General features: G+C 33.8%; 1 protein-coding gene across 2 annotated transcripts in view; it reads left to right on the top strand.

Moving 5' to 3' along the window:
- Positions 1-26116, top strand: part of LOC123703471 (transcriptional activator cubitus interruptus) — a 96134-nt gene that overhangs the window by 60512 nt on the left and 9506 nt on the right. The window contains exons 4-14 of one of the 2 annotated variants that reach the window (XM_045651471.1): positions 14358-14450; positions 14800-15015; positions 15483-15666; positions 16010-16138; positions 16612-16777; positions 17237-17431; positions 18057-18221; positions 18537-18654; positions 18931-19103; positions 19700-19798; positions 20246-20423. In XM_045651471.1, the coding sequence (XP_045507427.1) occupies positions 14358-14450; positions 14800-15015; positions 15483-15666; positions 16010-16138; positions 16612-16777; positions 17237-17431; positions 18057-18221; positions 18537-18654; positions 18931-19103; positions 19700-19798; positions 20246-20423 (1716 nt within the window). The remainder of the gene's footprint in view (positions 1-14357; positions 14451-14799; positions 15016-15482; positions 15667-16009; positions 16139-16611; positions 16778-17236; positions 17432-18056; positions 18222-18536; positions 18655-18930; positions 19104-19699; positions 19799-20245; positions 20424-26116) is intronic. The other variant, XM_045651472.1, reaches the window with a different exon arrangement.

Here is a 26116-nt window from a genome sequence, read left to right as displayed (position 1 = left end):
CAATAGGAACTATTTTTTAAAATATATTTATTGAGATGATTTGTTACATTCAGTTGTTATAGTGTTTCAATTTAGAACGTATGTACAACATATTCTCATCAAATATCTACTACATATTCTTTAGGTTTATTTATTTAGAAAAAGGCTTGCCAACTAGATACATAATTTTTTGTTCAAACAATTCAAAATTAACTTAAAATAAACATTAATATTTACGTATCTAAATTACAGGTAGGTTAAGCGATATGTCGCATTGTAGTAGATTATCAATGTACGTATGGTAACGTCGACTCTAGTTTGTGTAGTTAATCAATGTTGGGAGAATTTTTGGCAATAAAACTAAATTACATAATTACTAAAAAAATATGTTACACCTCTCGCATAAAACATCCAACGAAAAAATCGCACCTAATTGAGCGTTATCTACAGCCGTGTAAAGTTAGCCAGTAAGCCGACACTGCGGATTTCTGACCGTAAACAATTTCGGTAAAAACCGCTTTCATTTAACTTTCCGCGAATATGTTATTCTAGATGCTGGTTTCAGAGAAATTGTATTGATTTCAGATTTATTTGAAACCTTTTGATACTTGATTGGAAAAGGGTTTCGAAGATCCATGAGATATTGTTATAATGTTTTATTTTAATGAATTTTGTTAACTTTAATCTTGAGAAGATTGTTGTTACAAAAAATCAAGGCAATTAACAGTTTGTTTTTTTTATATAAAAATATCAAATGCAGTCGAGTGTACTTTAAGTTTGAGATAAAAAGAAAAAAAATGTCATGACAGTGTCTACCGGATATTGTCTTTAACAACTCAATTCATAATTTTGATTAAATCTTGACAGGACCTCATTCTAGAGCGGCCCTGAAATCTTTTATTAACATACTAGTGGTCCACCCCGGCTTCGCCCGTGGTACATATTTCGCTATAAAAGGTAGCCTATGTCCTTTCTCGGGTTTCAAAATATCTTTATACCAAAATTCATGCAAATTGGTTCAGTAGTTTAGGCGTGATTGAGTAACAGACAGACAGACAGAGTTACTTTCGCATTTATAATATTAGTATGGATTGTATAAGAACGATACAGCTTTAATTGAAATATAAATGAATTCACAGCAAAATAACAATAAAACAGTAACATTAAGACGTATGTGTAAAAGAAATAAAACCCCACAGAAATACAGTCTCAGTATCCAGTGTTGTTAAAAGTAATTCACTCGACTTTATTACTGCGTTTTATTATTCTCATAATAACAGCTCTTTGAAATAAGATTTTTAATAATCTTTCATGAAGACCATAATTTAACAATAACACTCCAAAGCCGTATTTATTCTCTATAAAATTTACTTTAATTAATCTTCATAAAAAATGTACTTTGTACCTTAAACGTCCACATCAAAACGTCCACATTATCATATTACATTAAATTATAATAAAATAATTAAAACAGCTAGCTCACTCGACTGCGTCCATTATGCTAAATATAGACCGTCATCAGTCGACTGCAAAATTTCGCAACCGAAGTGACAAGCCGAAACTTAATAACTTACTCAGAAATGCACCAACAAATTGGGAGTCAGGTCGTCTAACCGGCTCGGTAACCCAACACTGGCTTACCGAACTCTCCGACACATATAAATTGTATTTTTATTCAAATGGAGCTTGCGTGCCGCGATAAAGCCTCCTTAAAAACAAATAAGTGCTCCTCCATGCATACAATACAAAACGCACTTTAAACATACCTGAAAAAGATGCACTATTCCTCAATGATTGCAGCTAGCTAGCCAGCAATCGTGATTCAGAGAACAAGAAGCTTTAAAGTTGCTGCAACAGAGATGTTGTTTCTGAAGTAACCACTCTTGTTACATTACTTTTAGCGGAACAAGACAATGATACCGAAGCGCACTATGTCTCCCTTTGCAATACTGTAAATCAAATCATGAGAAGACTGCAGAAGGTTCTAAATCAAATGACAAAGCATGATGAAATACGCCATCCAGAATTGACCAACAAGAAGACCTTATTCGAAAAACATACTGAGAACGATTTAAAGGTTCATTGAGATAGTTTTTCACTCAATTTGTAAGCCTTGTTAAGCGGACCTTGGTTCGGCTTCGAGACTTAAAAACAATTGAGTAATAACAGTATTCAAGGGTGACGAAGATGATAAAGAATAACTCCTTATATAGAGGCAGGTTTAATTATGGATTGATACATTCTGAGTAACACTTAATTAATTAATTAACGTCTCACGTTCCGTGCAAGGAATTTTGTATTTTGTAGGCTTAACGCTCGATGCAATCACGAGTTAATTAAACAGCCATAAAAACGTACCAAACCGAATTCCTAAAGCCATAACAAAGTTCACAATCGAGCAATTTTAATTTGGAGTAACTATAATAAACGGAGTGGAGTTTATAAAATCGTTAAGCGTCTCCATAAAAATCGATACACCGAAAAATTATTATTAATGTATTCGTATATTGAATCGATGTATACGTCTTCAACCTTCGATAATCGTAAATTAAGGTCCAAGAGTTAACTGAGCGTAAAAACTGTGAACGAAAGATTGAGAGTTCATGTTACTTCGAAATTGTAAAAAGAAAAAGGCTCGAGCGCGCCCGTGAAAAAGAAAGAATAATAGCAGATGTCAAGTTACCGGAGAGCCCATTGATATTGATACGATATTCCTGAAATGATAAGGCAACGGTGTAAACAATAAAATGTGTTATTGAGAGGCGACATTCACTTTAATGGAAATTCTTTGGTGACGGCTTCATTTTACAATTTAGAAAAGAGATCGGGTTAATAATGTAGTTATACCTTCAAATGCATTGGGTAATATATTATTTAGATGTTTAGTCGTCTAAATTATAGACTTTCCAATTTATAAAGATCTCAAAAGTATACATGGTTAGATAATCTTCATTTATTAACGACAAATATTAAGTTACAAATACCTACCACAATCCAATGTTCAAGATATTAAACTCTAAATATACATATACCATCATTATAACCTTATGATTATTATTAAATAGATAAAAGGAACCTACTTGAGAAATAAATGCATTATGATTATTTAATTAACCGTTTATGTACTTTAAGCACTTAAAATGTTGCGTTTATCAAATGAATCAAACCCTGGACCCTAATCATTGTCAAGGAAAGAATGAGAGGATACCGGAACGGGTTTTAGAGTGAGACAGACGATGCTTGACAAGTCACCGGATTAAAAGCCAAATCTAACATACCCCGCATCCGAAGTGATCGAATTCACTCTCACATCCTACATTGCTTGGTAATATAAATAAATCTGACCAACAGTTCCTGTAACAAGAAGAAAAGCACCAATGTATCATGTACATCGTACTACCAACGAACTTCTTACAAGTGATGGAGGAACGATTTTAAACGCAGAAGGCTTAATTTTGATCTCGGGTCCTTTAATTGAGCGACTTTTTATACCGTTTCACCGAAACAGACTTGGAATTTCATGTTAATAACATTCGGATACATTAATGTTTATATTTTTTCGCGGTTTGCCCAGACATTGTTGGGTTTTATGTCTTGTCACGAATTTTAAGGATCTCCGACATTTGCATAATGGTTTAGGAATGCGAGTAAATTAGATGTACAAATTGCAGTCGTTATACGTTCAATTACTTTGTAAAACGATAAATTCTTGCTTTTACCAGAATTTTGTATATAACGGGCTTATTTTGTAAGGTATACAACATCCACACTCTTGGTATAATTTCCAAAATGTAATTTAATTGTCGCTCTTAAAACATAATGTGTCTTCTTAATGACATGAATTAATGACGATAATAATTATAGAACCAAATATCTTCTTATAGAACCAAATATTATAGAACCAAATATCTTCTTCTTTCGATCGATCGATTCGATCTTCTATCTTCAAAGTTTAAACAACAGCATCAAGATTTCCTGTAATCATTGTCTTTTTTGTTTGCAGTTTATTCCAACAAATATTTCTCACATTTGTCCAATCATTATAAACAACCGCTCTATGCTCGCAAATAAATAAATAAATAAATAAAAATAAATTCATAAATTAAACTGTTAAACTATTCATCATAAATCGATACATAGCCAAGATCCAGTTTGTATGATTGACGATACGTACCTCGCGACCTGCTGTGCTCTTAACTGCTGCATTTAAATAAATATCTCCAGTGATTCCTTTAATAGCGATAATAGTTTCCTCTGTGTTAATGTTATTATCATTTATATCTGTTGTTACTTTATATATTACTTCGACTGTAGTTATGAGAGGTTTATTTTTGTACATTTCGATATTGTTAAAAATGGATATCGAACATGCAATATTATTACTTACTGTTTTTCATTTATAGAATTCATTTATGGAACTTATACCTTAGTTAAATAGAAAAAGGTTGGAATATAAGAAGTAGGTACTTTATTAATCTATACTAATATTATAAGGCTGAAGAGTTTGTTTGTTTGTTTGAACGCGCTAATCTCGGGAACTACTGGTCCGATTTGAAAAATTCTTTCGGTGTTAGATAGCTCATATCGAGGAAGGTTATAGGCTATATATCATCACGCTACGACCAACAGGAGTGGAGCCACAGGAGTGAAACCGCGCGGAGCAGCTAGTAGTACAATATAAAAAGAGCATTAATACTATAAACGTAAGTTGATTTTAATTGATGTTTTTGAGACGAAGATGTTGTTTGTGTAGATATTATTAAAGGTCAATATGCCATAAAATAGATAGCAATTTTCTATTACATAATAACTGATTATAAAAACAATTAACTAAATATCTATCAAATGATACGTTTTTACTTAAATTACAGTCATACTGCTATAGTAATTAGGTACCATCTCTAAACGACTAGAAATCTTGATTAGTTACTTTTATACCTCTACATATAAGACTAGCTGTGCCCCGCGTTTTACAAGCATTTCTCCGCTTCTATTGGTCTTAGCGTGATGATAGCTTTATACAAAAACAAAAAAGGATATATATACATATAGCCTTCTTTGATAAATGGGCTATCTAAACCAGAAATACTTTTTCAAACCGTACGCGCGTAGTTTCTGAGATTAGTGCGTTCCAACCAACAAAATTTTCAGCTATATAACATCAGTATAGATTACATGTATCTCTGTTCCACAATAAACTCTGACTTATTATCCCATAGTTCGATATCCATAATTACTAATTTATTTCTTTTCGTAGGTTCTTTATTACCTTTTTGCTAACATTAATTAAAGCCTTTAGTATACATTAATGAACGATTAATTAACTAAATCCAAGCATGAGCTAGCTATCCTTAGATCCAAGTAATAGATACGTACAAATGTTTTGAAACCCGTTTGATTACAAAAAAACCGCCGGTGCGATTGATCAGCCCTGTATCGAGATTGAGACATCTTAAAACAAGTTCCAGTATTGGCTTGGATGAGTTATGAGCTGAAGCGGTTTGGTGGTATTTATGTATTTATTTTATATTGTTTGTAATTTTTAAGAATTGCAATCATTGTAAATTATGAGATGATATGAATTTTAAATTCACAGCGGATTAGATTTACAAAAAAGATGTTCCAGTAACTACTGAACGATTACCTAGTCCAGAAACTAAGTCTTCTAAGAATGATGAAAGGACTGTAACGAAAATGAGAACTGATCAATTGAACGAAACAAATTAATAATATAATACACACTTTTTCTATGACGTAAAGAATTCTATAAAACATAAGTTAAACAAAATCTTATATCGGAGAATTATATATCGGAGGTTAAGGGGGGTTAGGCGGTCAGCGAAAATTCAGCTATTCGGGCCTGAGGTAAGCGGTGAGGGGGTCCGCGTTTAGTATGGAAACAACGTGCTCGAAACTTAAAATCGTAAGCGCCATTCACATTTTTATCAAAAAGTGAATGAAAATATTTAGTATTTTCTAAATCTAAAACAGTCACGAAATCGAGAAGGTAAATATCTATGTATTTGTGATTTTATACGAATTATTATCGTAAAGTACGGTTGTAATGAGCATTTATATTATATTTTAGAGGTAACTTCAGGATTTTTTTTTATCGAGCAAAATTTTTCCAATCGTGTTTTGGAAACAGTCATCCCATCACACATACGTTCTGTAATACGTATTAGAAATTTCAGTGCGAAAAAACTTCAATATTTTCAGTTATAGCTCATAGAAAACAGTCCATTTTGCCGTGTTCACCTACTAAGGGCCCTTAAGTTAAAGAGGATTAGTATTCCTCCAATATCACAGAGTGACGAATGAGACCTCGCAAAAACAATAAACACAGATTATAGCCATTTTAGAAAGTGGTCCTCATGGAATAGATATTTTCTGTTTACTATAATTGATTATTTGATTGAACACAATGCTATTAAATTCTTGATATTAATTTATTTGAAGGGCATGGTCTGCATATTAGAGAGTCAACAAAGGAAATAACAAGTGAAACGTCAGTGCAACTTGATAAAACGCACTGAATAAATTCAATTTTAATATCAGTCCAATTATTATCTACATAATTAGACTTGTGAAAGAAAAACACAAAAAATAGGCGCCACTATTACAAACGCTTCCGCTCATGCTCTATACCGCGGTTCCGCCCACGACACACGCTCATAATCATTCCCAGAATGTTTCCAGTTTTTAACCACTCCAATAGGAGAGGTAATTGCTTCATGTTTTAGTATACGTGTATTTAATTTTTATTCTAACGTTTAATTCGATTAATCGATTCCATTGTTCGATAATCGATTGTCTCGGTTCTTTTCAAAGTCGATAGGCGAAGTTCATCGGACGTTATGTAATAATTGTTCATGTGATTGGCTTGTTTGTTTTTTTGTTGTATCGAATGAAGTGGTATAGTTTACTGTGATTTATTCTTTTGTTTGTGCGAAATTAATCAGATGAAATTTATAGATTGTTAAAAAAAGGGAATTTCAATAAAGTTATTTTGAAAAGGGAATTTCAAAAGCAGGTGATTTTAGAAAGGATTTGAGGCGCATGATTAAGAGGCGCATATTTTTAAGGGAACTTGTAAAGGCGTATACCTATTGTAAGTATTTCGAGATAATTATGTATAGCTTACAAGTCCTGAACTAGAAACTGAACCTCCGATCTCCCTAGAAAGTGCAATTAACCACTCCACCTTTAAACAACCATAATATGTGTTAGGGGAAACATAAATCACTTCTACCGGGATCGAATGTCGTACCATTCGGTTCCTAGAAAGTTAATTAACAAGTCAACACGTGTTTTTGCGAATTCAACGACCATGTGGTGAGAATGTGTTTATTGAAAGTCCCTTTTGGCGGTTTTATTTTGTCAACTTTGGTTTTTGTGCTCAAACTAGTTACTGTGATTGTCTTAACTCTTAATTATGATTTTTGACACGTGATAATTAATGTATGATGTCTAGTTATAGAAATATAAAGTAATCTATAAGTAAGTTGTGTAAAATCATTTCAGAATATGTTTAAAGTGAATTTAAAGTTATTATTATAGATATATATATGACATGAGTATATATATATGTACTTAGTAGCTACCCGTATGTAGAGTACATTAAAACCAAACAGAGTCATTATAAAGCAAACATCGACTATTTTAAATCTATAGACTCTAAATCTATGACAATCATAACCCTCTCTTATTTACTCAACTATCCAATCATCTTCTAGATAAATATTTGTTTTAGCCAATAGCCAATTGTTTGCTTGTAATTAAAGGTTTTACGTTTATTTTTAATTGCTCAGAGGCGGAGCTTAATCATGTGTAACTTCAATATTTATCTTCACTTTAGTAGTGTAGAAAAAATAAATCCCACCAAAAACATAAATGTAAAAATTGGAGCCGAGTTCAATCGTTGACTTAATTTGCCAAAAAAAGAAATGAGATCTAAATGTGTGCCAAGTTCTGCAGACAGTCCAGAAATTTATTTACAAAGATGTATTAAGTTCGTAGGTTGACTGAAAACTCAATTGTTTTATTTTCCCTTAGAGAACAATGTTTATTCCAAAATATCACTTTTTAATTTGAATAATATAATTATTTTCACAAAGCAAACAACTAATGACCTATTGAACCCCCTACTTTGATGAGGCTAGTTTTTAGAACCTCACAAAATATAAACAGTATGTAAAACTAGCCTCATCAAATTATGGGGTTCAATAGGTCATTAGTTGTTTGCTTTGTGAAAATAATTATATTATTCAAATTAAAAAAGTTATATTTTGGAATAAACATTGTTCTCTAAGGGAAAATAAAACAATTGAGTTTTCAGTCAACCTAAGAACTTAATACATCTTTGTAAATAAATTTCTGGACTGTCTGCAGAACTTGGCACACATTTAGATCTCATTTCTTTTTTTGGCAAATTAAGTCAACGATTGAACTCGGCTCCAATTTTTACATTTATGTTTTTGGTGGGATATCATTACTTTTTGTACAGAAAATTACTCTGCAAATTTGATTTACTTTATAAATATAATACTTTTTATATACGATTTTTTTTTCTTGCGGTTTCTCTGTATGGTTTGTTTAGTATTATTTTCTATATTTTCTTGTATGTTATGAATGTCAGCGCACATTGCCCCGTCATTATCTGCAATTTTTTAAACTCGTTTTCTGTTTAAAAGATTACATGATTTTCTAAACATCCAGCGTGAATTTGTACACACACTATTACCAAGATGCAAAGATCGTTGTAGAAGAATCGTCGCCTTACTCCATGACGTTACGGTATTGCCATGACGCGATCTTGAAATTTTACTCTAAACGCGCCTAAAGATGTTTCACTCATATTAATATTACGCAAATTAAATCATTTCGATCTTCGACGAAGCCTTCTTCCATTACACCATTTGCATGCTTGTATTGGCTAAACATGTTTGTGCTTTATTAATATTATAATTGTATCACCATTGAATACCATGTTTAAAGCAAAATAAAGATTTTATTTATTTATTTACACTGAAATTAAAACTAAACTAAACCCTCATAAATAAAGAATAAATAAATGTGAATATGTAAAATTATATATTATTTTTAACTGTATGAGCAATATTTTTATTACAATTTTCTTTTATTTTACGTTTAATAACAGTTTTGAATAAAGAAATCATGCAATCGAAGTAATCCGCCTTAGCGATACTAGCGCGAGTGAGTGTGATGTCAGAGGCGCTTCGAATCTACAGATGTTTCGTCCTAAAATATGTAAACTTCAATAATCTATATCTAAGTCATTTATTGATGGATTTCAAAATTTCTTTCGGCCACTGATTAGTTTTGATCTATTTTTTAAGACTAGTAAGGTGAATATACTATTTTCTTTTTTTTTAAACTTTTCCATTTTTCCATACAAACAAAATTTGTCATTGAAAAAAAAATTAAATACAAATAAATTCAGTATTTTCTGATTTTTTCCTTTGTACACTCACTATTACCTAGTTGATTACAAAATTTGAACTTTCTAGGTCATCTGGAAGTGGGTTAGGTTTTGTATATGTCTATAAGTCAGTCAGTCTTAAAAATTGCGATTTTTGGATATTAATATCTACGCAACCGTTTAATCTGTATTTATGAAATTTAAGGTTCTTGTTTATCTTGAGGTCCTCTTGATATGTACCAAATTTGGTTTATATAACTTAATTAGTTTTCGAGTTATAAGGGGGTGAAAAGTGGCTCGAAATGGTTCGTGTAAATATACACACGGCTGCTGCTCGCCAGTTCTCTTCGCTTGAACTCGGCTTGACACGCTGCCGCGTGTCTAGATGGAGCTTAAATATAAAATAATTACGGCTCTTTGATCTTAATATTTAGGAAAATATGAACAACTTTCGTAAAAATTAACATATCGCAATCAAAATGATAAAAAAGCCAAATCCTATATATAATTATTTTATTTCGCACAGAAATTCGATATAATAACATTATAAAAGATCTTTAGAATAAGATAATGTACTCAAGATATAATGTAGCTGGATATCTCACCAAACAATGCTGATGTATCCATTTTCTCAATTTTGATTTTACGTAAGTAAATTTTCATAGATATTGTTCACGGTTTTTATACACAATAATTAAGAACGTAAAAGTTCAAACCAACAACGTTCAAACAATAGTTTTAAAACTTACAACAAACGTCGCAGTCTCTTACACTAAAATATCCTAAATCGTTAAAAATATAACTCCTACACAAAAATTAACATTAGATTTAATACAGTTTCGCTAACATTAACTGATATTTGGCGACGTCATCGGCTTGTAAAATAAATCACTAGACATGCCACCCGAGCCATAAATTGCAAGTAACGTCAGCAACACTTCATTCCGTTAAATTAATGAGAAAATAATTCTAATTTGAAACGCAATAAGTCATTAAAATGGTGGATGTCTTCATTTTATTTTGTAAAGGCTTAGGTTTTGTAGGCGTTATTTCAAGGAAAATCTTAAATAGAGTGTAGGACAAGATGGATTTCATGTGTATGGCATTTTGGCTGTTCATTACTAAGATTATCATATACCTACAAATGTTTATCACTCATAGTGTCTATTTTTTATTTAGTAGAGCGTAGAGTAGAGCTGTAGAGCCTATATAAACTCATTTTCTCAAATAAGTTGGAGTTCCTGCTACATACGTAGAATTTTTTGATATTTTATTGCCTTGTGGTGTACGTAGACATTACTTTTTTTCTTTTTTTAATCACTTCATAAAATTCGTCAACTTAACAACCCTTTCCGCCAAGACCCACCCCTATAAAATTAATCACAAAATTGCTGACTCTATGGTGATAAAAACACATAAACAGTAATTATCGAAAGCTGTGAGCACATGGTCTTCCGACCAATTATCTTAAGGGTGAGCTAATGATGTATGGAAATAGATTCCCTTTCGATTGTGATCAAGGGATGTTTCAGGTTTTTGAGTTTGAGTTCAATGTGCACTCCACCTGGTGTATGTGGAAAGGCGCTAAAGATGTGTATAGGTTGTTTTTTGTAACACTACTTAGTGTTAAACCATTATTAGTTGAATTGTTGACATGTTATCTTGGAAATTAGTTCTGTAAGTTAATTCATTTAAATTATTTATTGTGCCTAAAAATTAGCTTAGACATTTTCTAACGATACATGTTTATTTATTTCTTTCGTTCATTTGCTGTCAGTTGAGCTTCGTTAATTTTATTACCCCAAAATGAAGCGATCAAACAATTCAATTTTTTTATTTTACTATAGAACTACTTAGTTTGTGCTTTGAAATAACGATTTTATTATAGTTTAATTAAGATATCAATATTAAAATATTATTAAACTCTAGCACCTTTATTCGCCTGTCGTAAATTGCCAAAAAGCCACCGGTCATATCAATCAAGTCCTCAAATTAAACGATTTTTTACTTTTTACACTTCTGAGAAGCAGATGTGTTGTTCTACCTGCTATCACCTTTGATTATAACATAAAAACCTCGTTAGTTTAGGGTTGTCAAAACGGAGAAAATCGGAACACGAAAAAATATTTTTAAAATTGCATTTAGTTATGTTGCTTTAAAATTTTATCATCGTATTGATATTAAATGGGTTTTATATTCGTTTTGATTCATACTGTTTATAGACTTGAACTGGTCAAGCAGTTTCTGACAGTTTAAAATTTTGACGAACCATATTATAAACACCGCTACTTGCATAGTGAGAATTTTATTTCTATTATTATAATATATTAATATTAGGTTTCTTGCCAAATATGTTTTGAGTGACAACCCTAGCTGTTGCTAAACAACACAGTCTAATCAGTTTTATGACATTTGATGTTTTAATGATATTTGGTAGCAATTCTGTTTTATGTGAGCGAATTTGAGGCTGAAAATAATCTTCGTGATTATGCTTTTACTGTTGCTTTTATTATGCAAAATTACTATTTGATATACTTTAAATATAGTCCTTACTAAGGTTCAACGTTTAGAAAACTATTGTTTAATTTCCCTTGAAATTACTTAATAATTGCTAAGCCAATACAGACATTATTTTTAAATAGATCCATTTTTAAATGAGACTGACAAACGATATTTTAACGCTTGCCGTTTCATAATACCGAAGTGTAATAAAAATTCAAATTTGACCGACTCAATATATTTAAATACGAAGGTTGCACCTTCATCTCGCCGCAAACCGAACATGATTTACGCGGCTCATTTAAATGTCACCCACACAGACACACAAACCGCATACTAGATGTCCACATCGACTAATTTTACGCCCGATCGGAGACAATAAAAATTAATACATCAGACGAGCGCCGCCTCAATCGATACTCGAATAATCGATAAACAAAAAACGATTGAATCGATTTAATCGCCCGCTCGATTCGAAAAAAGGACGCATAGACCAGAGAATTCGGATTTCGAACGAGTTTTTTGTGGACGTCTGCCGAATGTCGCAAGGGTGACCATCGGCGGAATTCGAGTCGAGGTTCGCGTGTGTTTTTATCGATATCGATGATTGTTCTCACGGGGAATGAAGACATAAAAATTTTGGGAGCGCGGCGCGTCAAACGGGGACCACATGCGATATTTTGAGTGGTTTTGGGAATCGTGGACCAGCCGAGTGTCGGCTAAATTGGTGGTCCCTAACGCCTACAACCCATTATTTTGGTGAACGCCTCGTACGATCAACAAATCAAGACGTTTCCTTTTTTTGCTCGCGCGTGTTTGTTTTGCGAAATCGTAAGGCATGTAATTATAATGTGCTGCGCGTTATACTTGATTAATAACTAAATAATCATGTTAGTTTAATATATTGCGAAGTCGTGTGCGTTTTTTGCTGAGCTTCGAGATTAATATCTATTCGTTATGTAAAAGATAGATAGATAAACGCGATTGTATTTAAGTATGATTATTAACATTGAATAATATACGAGATGGCAATTTATAACTATGATTATTATCATAATATCATGGATAACACGCTGTTATAAATGCATGTTTGTATTTTCAAAATCTATGACGCTTATGATCACAAATAAAACAGAAATTCAACAACATAACACGAAACATTTTATACTCTTAACAATTTAATTTACAATATATAATGTAGAATTTAAATTGGGCTGTAAAAACAAAGTTTTGTATAAATTTCCGCCAATTAGGATACACGTATATGGCTTGTATCTCTCGCGGATTATAGTGCAGGAGATGAACCATAAATAACCTATAAATGCTGACATTTTAATATCGATGTCTTTAATAACGATGATAAGTTTCGGGACATTTTAAAAATAAAATTATATACGCATTTTGTATAGTTTCGCTGTTGTATGCAACCTTGACGTCCGCAAATACTCGCCCCGCGGTTTCATTCGCATTGCTCCGTTCCTATTGCGCGATGATTTATATATATATTTATATTGTAGTGAAATAATTTTTCAAATCGGATCCGTAGTTCCAGAGATTAGCGCGTTCAAGCAAACAAACAAACTCTTTAGTTTATAAGTATTAGCACAGACTAATAATAATATACTACGTATGTATTAGTATAGATTTTACCAACCCAACCTCATTATCTAAAACGGCAAGTTAATATATTTAAACTTGCTAAAACATTAGTTTTATTTTGTTTTAGAAACTCTGACTCCTAAACGTTTAGGTTCGGGTTAAGGTACCCAATACCAACATAATTTTTTAAAATTATATGCAAATTACCGTAATTATGCTGTGATTAATCTCGCTCTCTGAGAGCTTACCTGTTTATATGTAGATTCATAAAATAGGTTTAAAATACTTATGTTTAATATATTTACGTTTCTAAGAAAACTTTAGAAGTAAGAAAAGTTGATTTAAATTTGGAATACAACAACATCGAATAGCCAAAGACTTTTATACCGTCTAAAATAGTAACCAATAAAAGTTAATCTTACTTTTTACGACTAGATCTTAAACTACATAAGTAGCCAAACAAAATAATACATATTTGCATAATCAAGTCATTAAACGCCAGCTGCGTAGAATAGGTAGCACTTTATATACGATTTTGACATCTCAATGAGCCATTGGATAGTCTGTGCTAGCTTCTAGGAATTTATGCATTTAATAATCTGTTGTAGAAACAGGCGGCAAACTTTGTTCGAAATTTAAAAATTGCTTTTTTTGTTGGCCAGTAGATTACTTTTTTTTTGTGAAATTTATCTTAGAGTAGTTTGAAAGTGTTGTTACGATATTATTATTATACCTAATAATTATTTTACTACTTTTAATTAAACCGTAATAATACGATTATTTAATCGTGTAACCAAACAATCCTTAATCTAAGATTTAATTATTATTTTTAACCCAGGTCTTGAATACCTGAGTGCAGCACGTAGTCTTCATCCAGAGCTACACGCGGGCAGTACGCTTGCAAGTCAAGATTTTCAACTTAGTTTAGAAGGTAAGGAAAATTGTTTATTTTTATTCTACTGACATCATTAATTATTGTTTAATATAATGTAGAAAATACTAGTTTTTTTTTATTGTTTAGCTGTTGTTTTAGTAGCCGGGTGAAATCGATATTTCATCTAGTTGTATTTTGATTATCTATTTTTATAAATTTCTTTCTTAGTATTGTAATCTTTTTATTGTTGCTAACAAAACTTTTTGAATCAAAGACAAAATCAGAAGTTGTTTTTGTTCTCCACGACTGCACAAAATAAATTTAGAAATAAATGGACCTTCCTATGATATATTTTACGATATTGATTACTTATTATCATTAATATGTTCTTAATATTTTCCTCCAGGTTCAAGAATAGCATCACCAAACCGTCTCCGGCTTTCCGGGGGCGCTATAAGTGCATCAGCCAATCGAAAACGGGCAGTATCCTGGAGTCCCTACTCCGCTGAGTCCCTGGACCTGGCTGCAGTAATCAGAGCGTCTCCAGCCAGCCTGGCAGTTAGAGCACCCTCTGCAGCGTCCACGGGAAGCTATGGCCATCTTAGCGCTGGTAAATATGGCTGTATGTTTGTCTATTCTCATATTAAGGTTGATGTGTGCATGGTAAATAATGAAAGATGACTTTGTATTTTATGTTTCAAAAAACTTATTTCATTTTCATTTTCGTAATCATGTTCACGTTCATCTCCTTCTTCATCATCATCTTCATCCTCATCCCTATCTTCATCCTCATCCCCATCTTCATCCTCATCCTCATTTTCATCTTTTAAATTCAAAAGATAAAGCAAAAGACAGCACTTTTTCAACTTAAATTAAAATCATGCGAATATAAATCTGCTGGTTGTCTGAAAGAGAGCACTTATATGTTATAAGCCTCCAAAATCTGACTTTTTCTGTAAGTACATAGTTGCCTGTAGCATTAAGCCGCCTTCTGTGCTGTTTTTTTCTTTTAGAATACGTTTTGTTTGTATTTTGGCAGCACAATAAAGAGTTTAAATAAATAAATTAAGTGTTAACTACATTCTCCAGGTGCAATATCCCCCGCACTATCCCTATCGCACGCGTCGCTCGCGCAGCAGCTCCTTGCGAGAGGAGGTGTGGGGGGGAGCGGGGTGCTGCCCGCGGGGGTGCTGCTGGACCCCGCGCACCAGCAGGCGGCCGCTGCGGCTGCGCATCATGCGGCACACGCGCATCTTGTTGCTGGTATTCATCGGTGAGTTGGGAATTTAGGCTATTTGGGCTGTGGGTAAATATGAAAATTCAACTTCGTAGTGTTCAGTGATGGGTACGAAGAAAGAAAACCTTCAAAGTATATTATGTACCTTATTTTGTTGTTACACTACAGATGTGTCGAAAGTGTTTTAGTATGTATGAATACGAATACCACATTGAATGTTATTCTTTTTCTTTTATATTATGAATTAATTACATTTCACCTGTTGCTTAGTATACCAAATACATTAAAAATAGTATGTATTGTCATCTCGATAGTAATATATCTAATTTAAAAAAATAACCTTTTACCTCCCCACTAAAACCAAATCTTTTTCCTACAGATCTCACATATCATCACCAACCCAGCTTCTCATAGGGGCTCCAGTGGACGTCCGACCGGGCCTGGGGCTGGACAGCACCCCACCGCACATGCAGCAGCAGGAAGTCACTAGTGTTATGGAAGCTGATAGGTAAGAGAAAGATGTTTAGGTAGAATAATCGACGATGTGTTTTAAACACATCTTCTTGACATAAATTTGGGCAGGGAATGGAAAAGAAGCCGAATATGGATTATAAAATATATTCTAAAATAATTTTGATAATTCATATCGTGCATATAATGATGAGTTGGGCAATTTGCACTGTTTGATACCAAAATTTACGCAACAGGAAGAATAGGCTGAAATGAAATGTAGGAAAATAGTTACTGCAACTTGCAAGCTTTTTTTAATAGATCTATTTTAAACTAGCAATGATTTTACGATTAAGATCGTATAATATCTCATTGCTAGTTACATGAAGCCTAAAATAGCCTTATGGTTCCCAGCGATTATATTGAGTTTGCTCTACAACACATACCGATATTAGTTGATGTCAGAAAATTGATGTCCATTATTATATACGCGTACTAACTACAAGATTAACAAATTATTTTCCATTTCAGCGCTTCAACAGCGCTAAATCAGCGCAAATCGCCCCAAAGCCTAATGTCCCATAGAGACAGTATGCACAGCAACAAGCCGCTGAGCGCAGCCGCCGAAAGCACTGTACATGATGGATTGGACTCTAAAGACGAACCAGGAGATTTTATTGAAACTAATTGTCATTGGGTAAGTGTTCTAGAATAAAATGAAGTAAGCAAAATTAGAATTGTGAATCGCTCAATCATTTTCTGAATATGGAAAATTTCTCACATACTTAACTAAAAGCTTATGAATTGTCATAAATTTCTCCAATTTGTGAAAATGAAATGCTTATTAATAGCTAATTCTTTATAATTTAAACTAGCTCTTAGCTGACCAAATGATTTAGTCTCATATAGGAAATTCAATAAGTTTCACCATTTGCTGATATTTTCCCTGAAGCCAATAAGTTCAATATTTGGCCTAAATGGTCGAAGATTTCTGAAGTATTAACCGAAAAAAAAAAACTAAACAGAACTCCCGAAGATATGGAATCGGTCATTTTTCTGTCATAACAGGAATTTATCCTAATCTTTCACAATATTAAAGGACCCTGTAAGATTTCTCCACAATTTGAATTACAAAGAATCCTTAACCATATTCCAGGTGGAATGCAAACTAGAGTTCCCAACCCAGGATGATCTTGTAAAGCACATTAACACAGACCACATCCACGCCAGTAAGAAGGCGTTCGTCTGCCGCTGGGTTGGATGCTCTAGAGATGAGAAACCGTTCAAAGCTCAGTACATGCTGGTCGTGCATATGCGCAGACATACTGGGGAGAAACCGCATAAGTGTACAGTGAGTAGAATATCTTATTTAAATAATATTGTAAAGCTGAAGAGTTTGTTTGTTTGAACGCGCTTATCTCGGGAACTACTGGTCTGATTTGAAAAATTCTTTCAATGATAGATTATAATCGAGGAAGGCTATAGGCTATAAATATCATTACGCTAAGACCAACAGGAGCGGAGACACGCGGGTGAAACCGCGAAGCGCAGCTAGTTAATTATAATATTTACAACTAACTAAAAAGAAAAAATAAAAAGGGTGGCAGATAAAGGCATTATGGCTCAAAAGTAATATGAAATATCTTCTTCTCTTTTCTTTTATTTATATGTGAATAATAACTATGACAACTATACTATTTACAGTAAGATGTATGTAGTTGTATCCATTGACAAACTTCGATTTGGTGAATCGGGTATCATGTAGATTCTATACTGTGTCGTAAAGTATAGACAATACCTAATCGCTATACTTTCACCTTTCTAATTTTGATCACCACCTTTTAGTGCTGTGGTTTGCACAGGAGTATGAAACTGCGATGTCCTGGATTCAATTCCTGGTCTATGTTAAAAGAAAAACATAGTATACAAAAACGTATACCTAGTGTAAATATATAATGTAATTCTTATTATTTCAGTTCGAAGGTTGCTGTAAAGCGTACTCTCGCCTAGAAAACTTGAAGACTCACTTACGGAGCCACACCGGGGAAAAGCCCTACACTTGCGAGTATCCCGGATGCGCGAAAGCCTTTTCCAATGCAAGTGATAGGGCTAAACATCAAAATAGAACACATAGTAATGAGGTAAGTTGATATCCGATTAAATTATGAAGAAATAAAGTTTTTGAACTAAATAACTTCTTCACTGCAAAATTCCACTTAAAAAATATTCTACTCATAAAAATGAATCGCAAAAAGTGTTGGTAAGCGCATAACTCGAGAACGGCTGAACCGATTTCGTTAATTTTTTTTATAATACATACATAATATTAATTGTAGTACGAGCGAATCCGGGGAGTACCGCTAGTATACACATATTTCTATCAACCAAAAGTAGGAAAGAATACCGGTAGATGATGATTAAATTATCAGAGTTTAATATTTTCATTTTAATTTCAGAAACCATATGTATGTAAAGCGCCTGGTTGCACAAAGAGGTACACCGACCCCTCATCACTTAGAAAACACGTGAAGACAGTCCATGGAGCCGAGTTTTATGCCAGTAAAAAGCATAAGGGTAAGTTGTCTGTGGACAAAATAAAACTGGTCACAATGGCTTTTCTCTTTACAATAATATGTTGTTAAATATCTATTCTAGAAAGAAATACTTTTATCATACGTATTTAGATGTCAATTTACAGCTGATCTGCTAAAACTTCGTCTACTATTTCTTCCAATTCTGACAAATAAATGTTCACTTCATGGCATCCGTAAATAATAAAACATACCATAATATCCTTATCTTGAATTTAGCAATACGTGTAAAAATATAACCATAAAACATTTTCTCCAGGTTGCAACCGTGGTGATGACTCTGCAGAATCAGGTGGAGGGGGAGCTGGATCTTCCCCCCGGTCAGAGGAGGGCGGAGCTCCCCTGGGGGTGCGGCACACCTCTTCCGCGTCTGTCAAGAGCGAAAGTCCAGCATCTCCACTACCCTTGGGGCTGCATACTCCGGCTCATCAGGTAGGTTTTTTTATGTAGCATTGCCATCTCAATTAATCGAACTAGAGTATCTCACTTAATCGAACTATATTATCTCAATTAATCGAACTACATTATCTCAATCGAACTACATTATCTCTATTAATCGAACTACACTATCTCACTTAATCTAAGTACAGTAGATTTTAGACAATTAATAGAAGTACAGTATCTCGATTAATCGAACTACATTATCTCACTTAATCGAACTACAGTATCTCATTTAATCGAACTACATTATCACAATTAATCGAATTAGATTATCTCAATTAATCGAACTACATTATCTCTATTAATCGAACTACATTATCTCACTTAATCGAACTACTCTATCTTAATTAAACGAAATACATTATCTCAATTACTCGAACTACATTATCTCACTTAATCGAACTACACTATCTCAATTAATCGAACTACAGTATCTCAATTAATCGAACTACAATATCTCAATACAGGAACTTAATTAACCGAAATACAGTAACCCAATTAACCGATGAATCATTTACATTAATATTTTTGAAAAATTAAGTGCACTTATCTATGATTTTCATGAAAAAAATGATTTTATCTTCCAGTTATCAGCGCAATGTGGGGGTGAATTGGACTTCGGTGGTTCTGGCCTTGGAGGCTTTAGTGATGAAAATGGCGTCCCTTACTTCAGGCTAGATGGAGAGGTAAGTTATATTATACTTGATATTGATAGTTGTAGATCTTTTATTCCAATTGCACATGTAACTATTATTTCGCTGAGTGTTTAATTCAATTCTGTAGTTATTAACTATTTATTATACTTAGCAGATATAAAACTCAGAGACAAACTTTTTGTAGATGTAGAAATGATGCACTTTCATCACTTTAACAAATCAACGTAAATAAACAAAAAACATCACAATACCTATCACTCAAAAATGGTCCAAGCAAAACTCTGCCTTTCTGTATGAGGCAGAGTTTTCAAATTAGTGACACACAAGACTTTGACATTAATTCCACTCAATAAGGCAAAAATGAACGGCGTTCCCGTTTTTGTTGACCCTATAATAAGCCATTGTAATTTGTGAGTTTAGTTATGATACATATGGAACGTCAACGCTTCAACCATATAAATCCTATCCCTATTCCAGGTGGAAGGCGAAGTAGTAGGGGAAGTAGGGCAACTCCCTCTAATGCTGCGCGCTATGGTGGCTATCGGCTCTCCGCGCGCACACGCCGCACACGCCGCACACGCCGCACACGCCGCACATGCGCCGCGCTTGCACAAGCTGCCGTTGGCGCGCTTCGTGCCGCTGCAGCCCGACGTCGGTGAGTACACGGCTTTATATCCAAAAAAAAAATAAAATAAAAATCATTATTGAACAAGGTTCCTTACATCAAAATATAGACCCCAGACTCCCAATATAGCTTTCGCTGTGTTTCAGGAGTCTGTGCCTTCCCAATACAATACGTCAGCTACAAAAATAAATTTTACGTAATGAAATTAACCTAGATAATATATTTTATTTTGTACATTTCATGTTTACTATCAATTTGTTTAACTTTATCTAGTTCGTCAATTTTATCACTTTCATTTATTTCCTTATATGTATCCACTTCCTTATCTTAATGAATTATTATTTATTTATTTATTTATTTAACTCTTTAATAGTTGTACAGATAGGAAACCTTAGAACTACTTACATATAGAACAGAGTACAACTATTTTGGCGGCCTTATCACTTAATAGTGATCTCTTCCAGGCAACCACGGTAAAAGGTAAACAAGCAAAATGATCACTATTGGCGGGACGAGAACAGAAAAAATAATAATTAATAGCAAAAAAACAAAAAAAATAATAATAATAATGTATCCACCTTAAAATAATACATGTCTATATACAATATCACATATACTATACATATACATACACAATATATAAATATATAAATACCAACTTGGGCACTAAGTTGATCCAGCCCGACTGCCGTGCATTCTTTACTCCACCTTTTCCCCCTTATTACTCGACTCCGGTTGCATAGATCTTGCCCGGAGTGGCAACGGCGCAAATTTTTGGGCGACGTTGCCAAACATATTCATGGAGAAATTGATGTACTCAACATTTTTATTGCTAAGATCTCGAACTGAATCGACTCCGTAACGGCCGAAAATCAGAAACCCATAAACACTTGTTGGCTCCGTTTTATATACCAAATCCAAAGTCGTATGTTGATCAGATCCATTTATATTATCAAAATTACAGCTTTATTTGATCTGACAAAACGAAACTGTATATTAAGTAACATAGATTATTTTTCGTAAACCCTACAGTATTTGTTGGCTCCGTACACAAACATATTATAGTTATGTAATGTTCCATACATTGCTAAATCCGCCTAGACTAGACGAACTCGACTCCGTAACGGTTCAAATTTTGAAATGCTCAAACACTTCTTGACCCCGTTTTATATACCAAATCATAAGTCGTATGTTGATCTGTTCCATTTATATGCACTTGCATGACATTGACATGGGGATATGAAATTAGGGCTAACAAAAAATCTCCTGAGTTTTATGGAAGTTGAAGAAGTCGACCGTAATTCAATTGAAACTTATAGAAAACGTTGTGAAACTAAAAATTCGGAACCCTAAAAAGATAGATATTTGGACGAACCTTTCGTCATACAGTGACGGTGATAATTCTCAAGTAGTATTTTTTTTTTTTTTAATTTGTGATAGGCGGACGTTTGACCGCAGTACCACCTGATGGAAAGCGGTAACGCAGTCTAAGATGGTAAGTCACGTCTACCTAGAAGGTGCCTATTAACTCGTCTCTTGAAGGAACCCAGGTTGTAATTTTCCGGAAAGACAGATGCCGGCAGGGAATTCCACTCCTTTGCAGTTCGCACTAGAAGTTCCACTAAGTAGGGATGGTATCCTGCCGTGCGCCTAGATGTTCGTTGGAAAAAAGGAGAAGCAGGGATGAGGCTGTATAATTCAGTTGCACATTCTCCGAAGTGTAGGCGATAGAACACCGAAAGACTGGCAATTTTGCGGCGATGACCAAGACTCTGAACATGGGTGTAGTATGCACCCTACAAATAACAATCTACCTCTTGAATCATCAGTAAATATCAAGATAATTATCATAATATTTATTGACGTGTAGCGTTCGCCTATGCCCTGATTCTGATATCAATCTGATAAAATAATTAAAATATTAGATTTAGGTCAAACAAATGACGACTCATATTCCTGCACAAATTATCCATTACGGAGTAAATATGAGTGTACGCAGATCGCCAACACGTTTAACGAGCAGTGGTGCAGTGTGTACTGCCGGTGGATCGCATCCCGATCTATCGAAGCTAAGTTCGTTTTCTACGAGTTCTACGCCAACTAATACTCAAATTACTTACAGAAAACGGAAACAACCGCTAGAACAAGATTGCAGATTTAGTGATGATATGAAGGATATTCGGTCGGAGTTGAGCCGTATTAGTACATTACTTGAAAAATATGTATGCTCAAATGAACAAATAGTAAACAAAACTCATGAAAACTTTTCTGAGGTAAAAACACAAATTACCGAAATTAAATCGTCCAACGAACAATCTTTGAATTTAATTCGCCAAAATACGAATCAAATCATTGAAATTAAGTCATCAGCATGTATGATAATTAATAATTACTGAACAAAACATATTGAAGAGTACTATTTCTCAATTAGAATCCCACATAAACCAGGGTGAGAGTAAAATAAAATTACTGTAATTAAATCTTCAATCAATAAATCAGTCAGCCATGAGCCGACCCATCGGGTTTTACGTCTAAAAATCAACTTCATATAAATTAAAACTTAATCAAGGAACTACGGGACAGAAAGAGCCGCAAAAAAAATGTAATTTTTGCTGGTTTCCCAGCATTGACATCTTATAACTCAGAGGAGAGAAAATCTAAAGACAACTACGAAATTTTAAAAATTACCTCACTAATAAGTTCAGACCTACCGAAGCCAGTAAAAATATATAATTATAAATAAGCTTAAAACTTACTTCAAACTGTAGTACAGGTCTTGATGGTATTACTACAAAAGCAATTAAATGCATCAAAGAAAAATTAATAATACCTTAAGCGACTGTTTTAACCAAGCCATAATTCAAAGACGTTTTCCGGACTCGTTAAAAATAGCGAAGGTAACTCCTATCTATAAGAGTGGCTCAAAATTTGAACCTGGTAACTATAGGCCAATTTCAGATTTGCCAGTATTATCAAAAATATTGGAGAAGATTTTACACACGAGATTAGAAAAATATTTAGACTCATTTAATTTTATTTCAGTGCGTCAATACGGATTTAAGCCAAAAAGTCTCTGTCAGCGACTATGGACCTAACTATTAAAATAAAACAGAACATTGACGCAAACAATATAATTTTGGGAGTGTTTATTGACCTACAAAAGGCCTTCGATACCGTTTCTCACGAACTTTTAATAAAGAAATTAACATCCATTAACATTAATGGTAAAGCACTAGATATGCTGAAATCATATTTAAAAAATCGATAAATATTTCACAAATAGTTAAAATAGATAACCACGATAGCATTCCCTTACCAATTACATGTGGCATACCACAAGGTTCGATTCTAGGCCCATTGCTTTTTTTAATTTATATTAATAAATTACAAGATTTAAAGCTAAATGGTCACCTAACACTTTATGCGGATGACACTTGTCTGTTTTATTTTGTTCCCTCTATACATGACATGATAGCACAAGCACAAAATGAATTAAATAAATGGTTTCAATGCAATCTACTAAAAATAAATATATCTAAATTCAAAGCTCATAAGTCATAACAAAATTATTCCACCACACGCTCCACTTAAAATTAACGGTGTTGTATTAGAACATAAAACCCACGAGAAATACCTAGGTTTGCGAATCGGCAGCTCTCTGAAATGGAATTATCACATCGACCACCTAAAAAATAAATTATCAGCACTTCTTAGATCGTTGCGTAATATTACTTCTTGCATTCCTCATAAATTACGCCACACCATCTACAACACGTTAGTAAAGCCGCACCTAATGTATTTAATAGAAGTATGGGGAAGTGCTTACAAAAATAAATTAGCACCACTCCAAATTTTACAAAATAAATTCATTAAAACTATCTTTAACTATCCTTTTTTAACTTCTACAAATAAAATCTACGACGACACTAAAATAATGAATTTAAAACAATTATACTTTTATAATACGTGTATGTTCATTCGCAAAGCGCTACATAAAAACATAAATACAAATATTATAATCTCAACATCAAATCGCCACTATCCTAATAGACGAGCTAGATATCTTGCCCTCCCGAAGATCCGAACAAATTATGGAAGGCGAACGGCAACATACGTTTCTATAACGGGAATAAATGTCTTTAAACCTTCAAATGGCCAAGGCCGCAAGCGACCAATGGCTGAGCTCGGTGGGCTCTGATTGGCTCATTTGAATCGGATCAACAAGAGCTAAAACGCAAAAAAGGTGGATTTGTATAAAAAGCACGTAATTATTATTATTACTGATGGTGACACTTGTGGCTCCGTTCGGATCCACATACGGACGGTGATGTGGCAATGGATCCACAAAAACCAACCGGATCAACAAGTGAAAACGGATCAAATAATTACTAACTATATGGCACGTTTGATCAACATAGTGCCCATGGAGATATCTATATAGATATATATATATATATATATATATACCTATATATACATAAATAAAATAAACAGATATACATACCAATTACATATTATATAATATACATAAATAAATATATATCTACTTAGAAGGAAACACACTGATATTGAATAAGATAAAATTATTATACGAATACCATCTATATCTAATACAGATACCACGTACATATTGAAACATAATGAAAATATAAAAGAAAAATAAAAAAGTTAAAAAGATATTACTGGTCCGGATCAGAAGCGGAAAGAAAATGTTGTCGCACAAGTTTTTTAAAACCCGAAGGGGTCTGGGCTTGACGAATATTTAATGGCAGAGAGTTCCATAAATTGACTGATATCGCTGCGAAAGACTTGCCATAAAAATTTGTGCGTCGGCTTGGAACACGCAAGATGAGTCTATCCTCAGAGCGAAGTGAGTAGCTTTCACTGTGCAAGAAGGAAAAATTGGACTTGAGGTAGGAGGGTGCGGAGGGGTTAAAAAGGATACGGAACAGTAGTTGCAAATAGTGTAGATCCCGGCGAAGTCGGATAGGGAGCCACTTGAGCCTTTTCCTGAAAGAAGAAACGTGGTCATATTTTCGAAGGCCGAAAATAAATCTAATACAGAAATTTTGGAGACGCTCAAGTTTATCAAGATGCTCGACTGCTAAATCAGGAAAACATGCATCTGCGTAATCAAGTATAGGAAGGAGAAGGGATTGCGCTAGCGTAATTTTGGTAGGAATAGGCAAGAAGTTACGAAGCCGCCGGAGCGTGGCAGAAGCAGCATAGATCCTACGGCTTAATTCCTGAATATGGTGAGACCAGGACAAGGTTTGGTCAAATAACACACCTAAGTTTCTAACTACCGTTTTGTAAGGTATAACAATGTCACCGATTTTGATGTTTGGTAAGATACCCCAGTCAATTTCCGAAATAAGATAAGGACTACCGATGATGATGACATTGCTTTTAGCTGGGTTGAGTTTTAGTCCAAATTCGTTACACCAGCTGGTTATGTTAGCTAATTCGGAATTAGAAAAATGGATAGCCATAGGTAAGTCAGCAAGGGAGGACTGGGTGTAAATCTGTAAGTCGTCAGCATACATATGGTACAGAGACGTCAGCCGGGAACATAAGGAGTTAATGAAGATGGAAAAGAGGAGAGGAGACAAAACGCCGCCCTGAGGCACACCGGCAGAGACCGCACACCAAGATGAGTACTTAGTATCCACCAAGATACGCTGCCTCCGGCCGTGCAGGTAGGAATGGAACCAGTCAATTAC

This window comes from Colias croceus, chromosome 26 (assembly GCF_905220415.1).
Source record: "Colias croceus chromosome 26, ilColCroc2.1".
Classification (NCBI taxonomy): domain Eukaryota; kingdom Metazoa; phylum Arthropoda; class Insecta; order Lepidoptera; family Pieridae; genus Colias; species Colias croceus.
The sequence above is the reverse complement of the archived record's forward strand: the minus strand, read 5'-3'. Positions and strand labels throughout refer to the sequence as shown.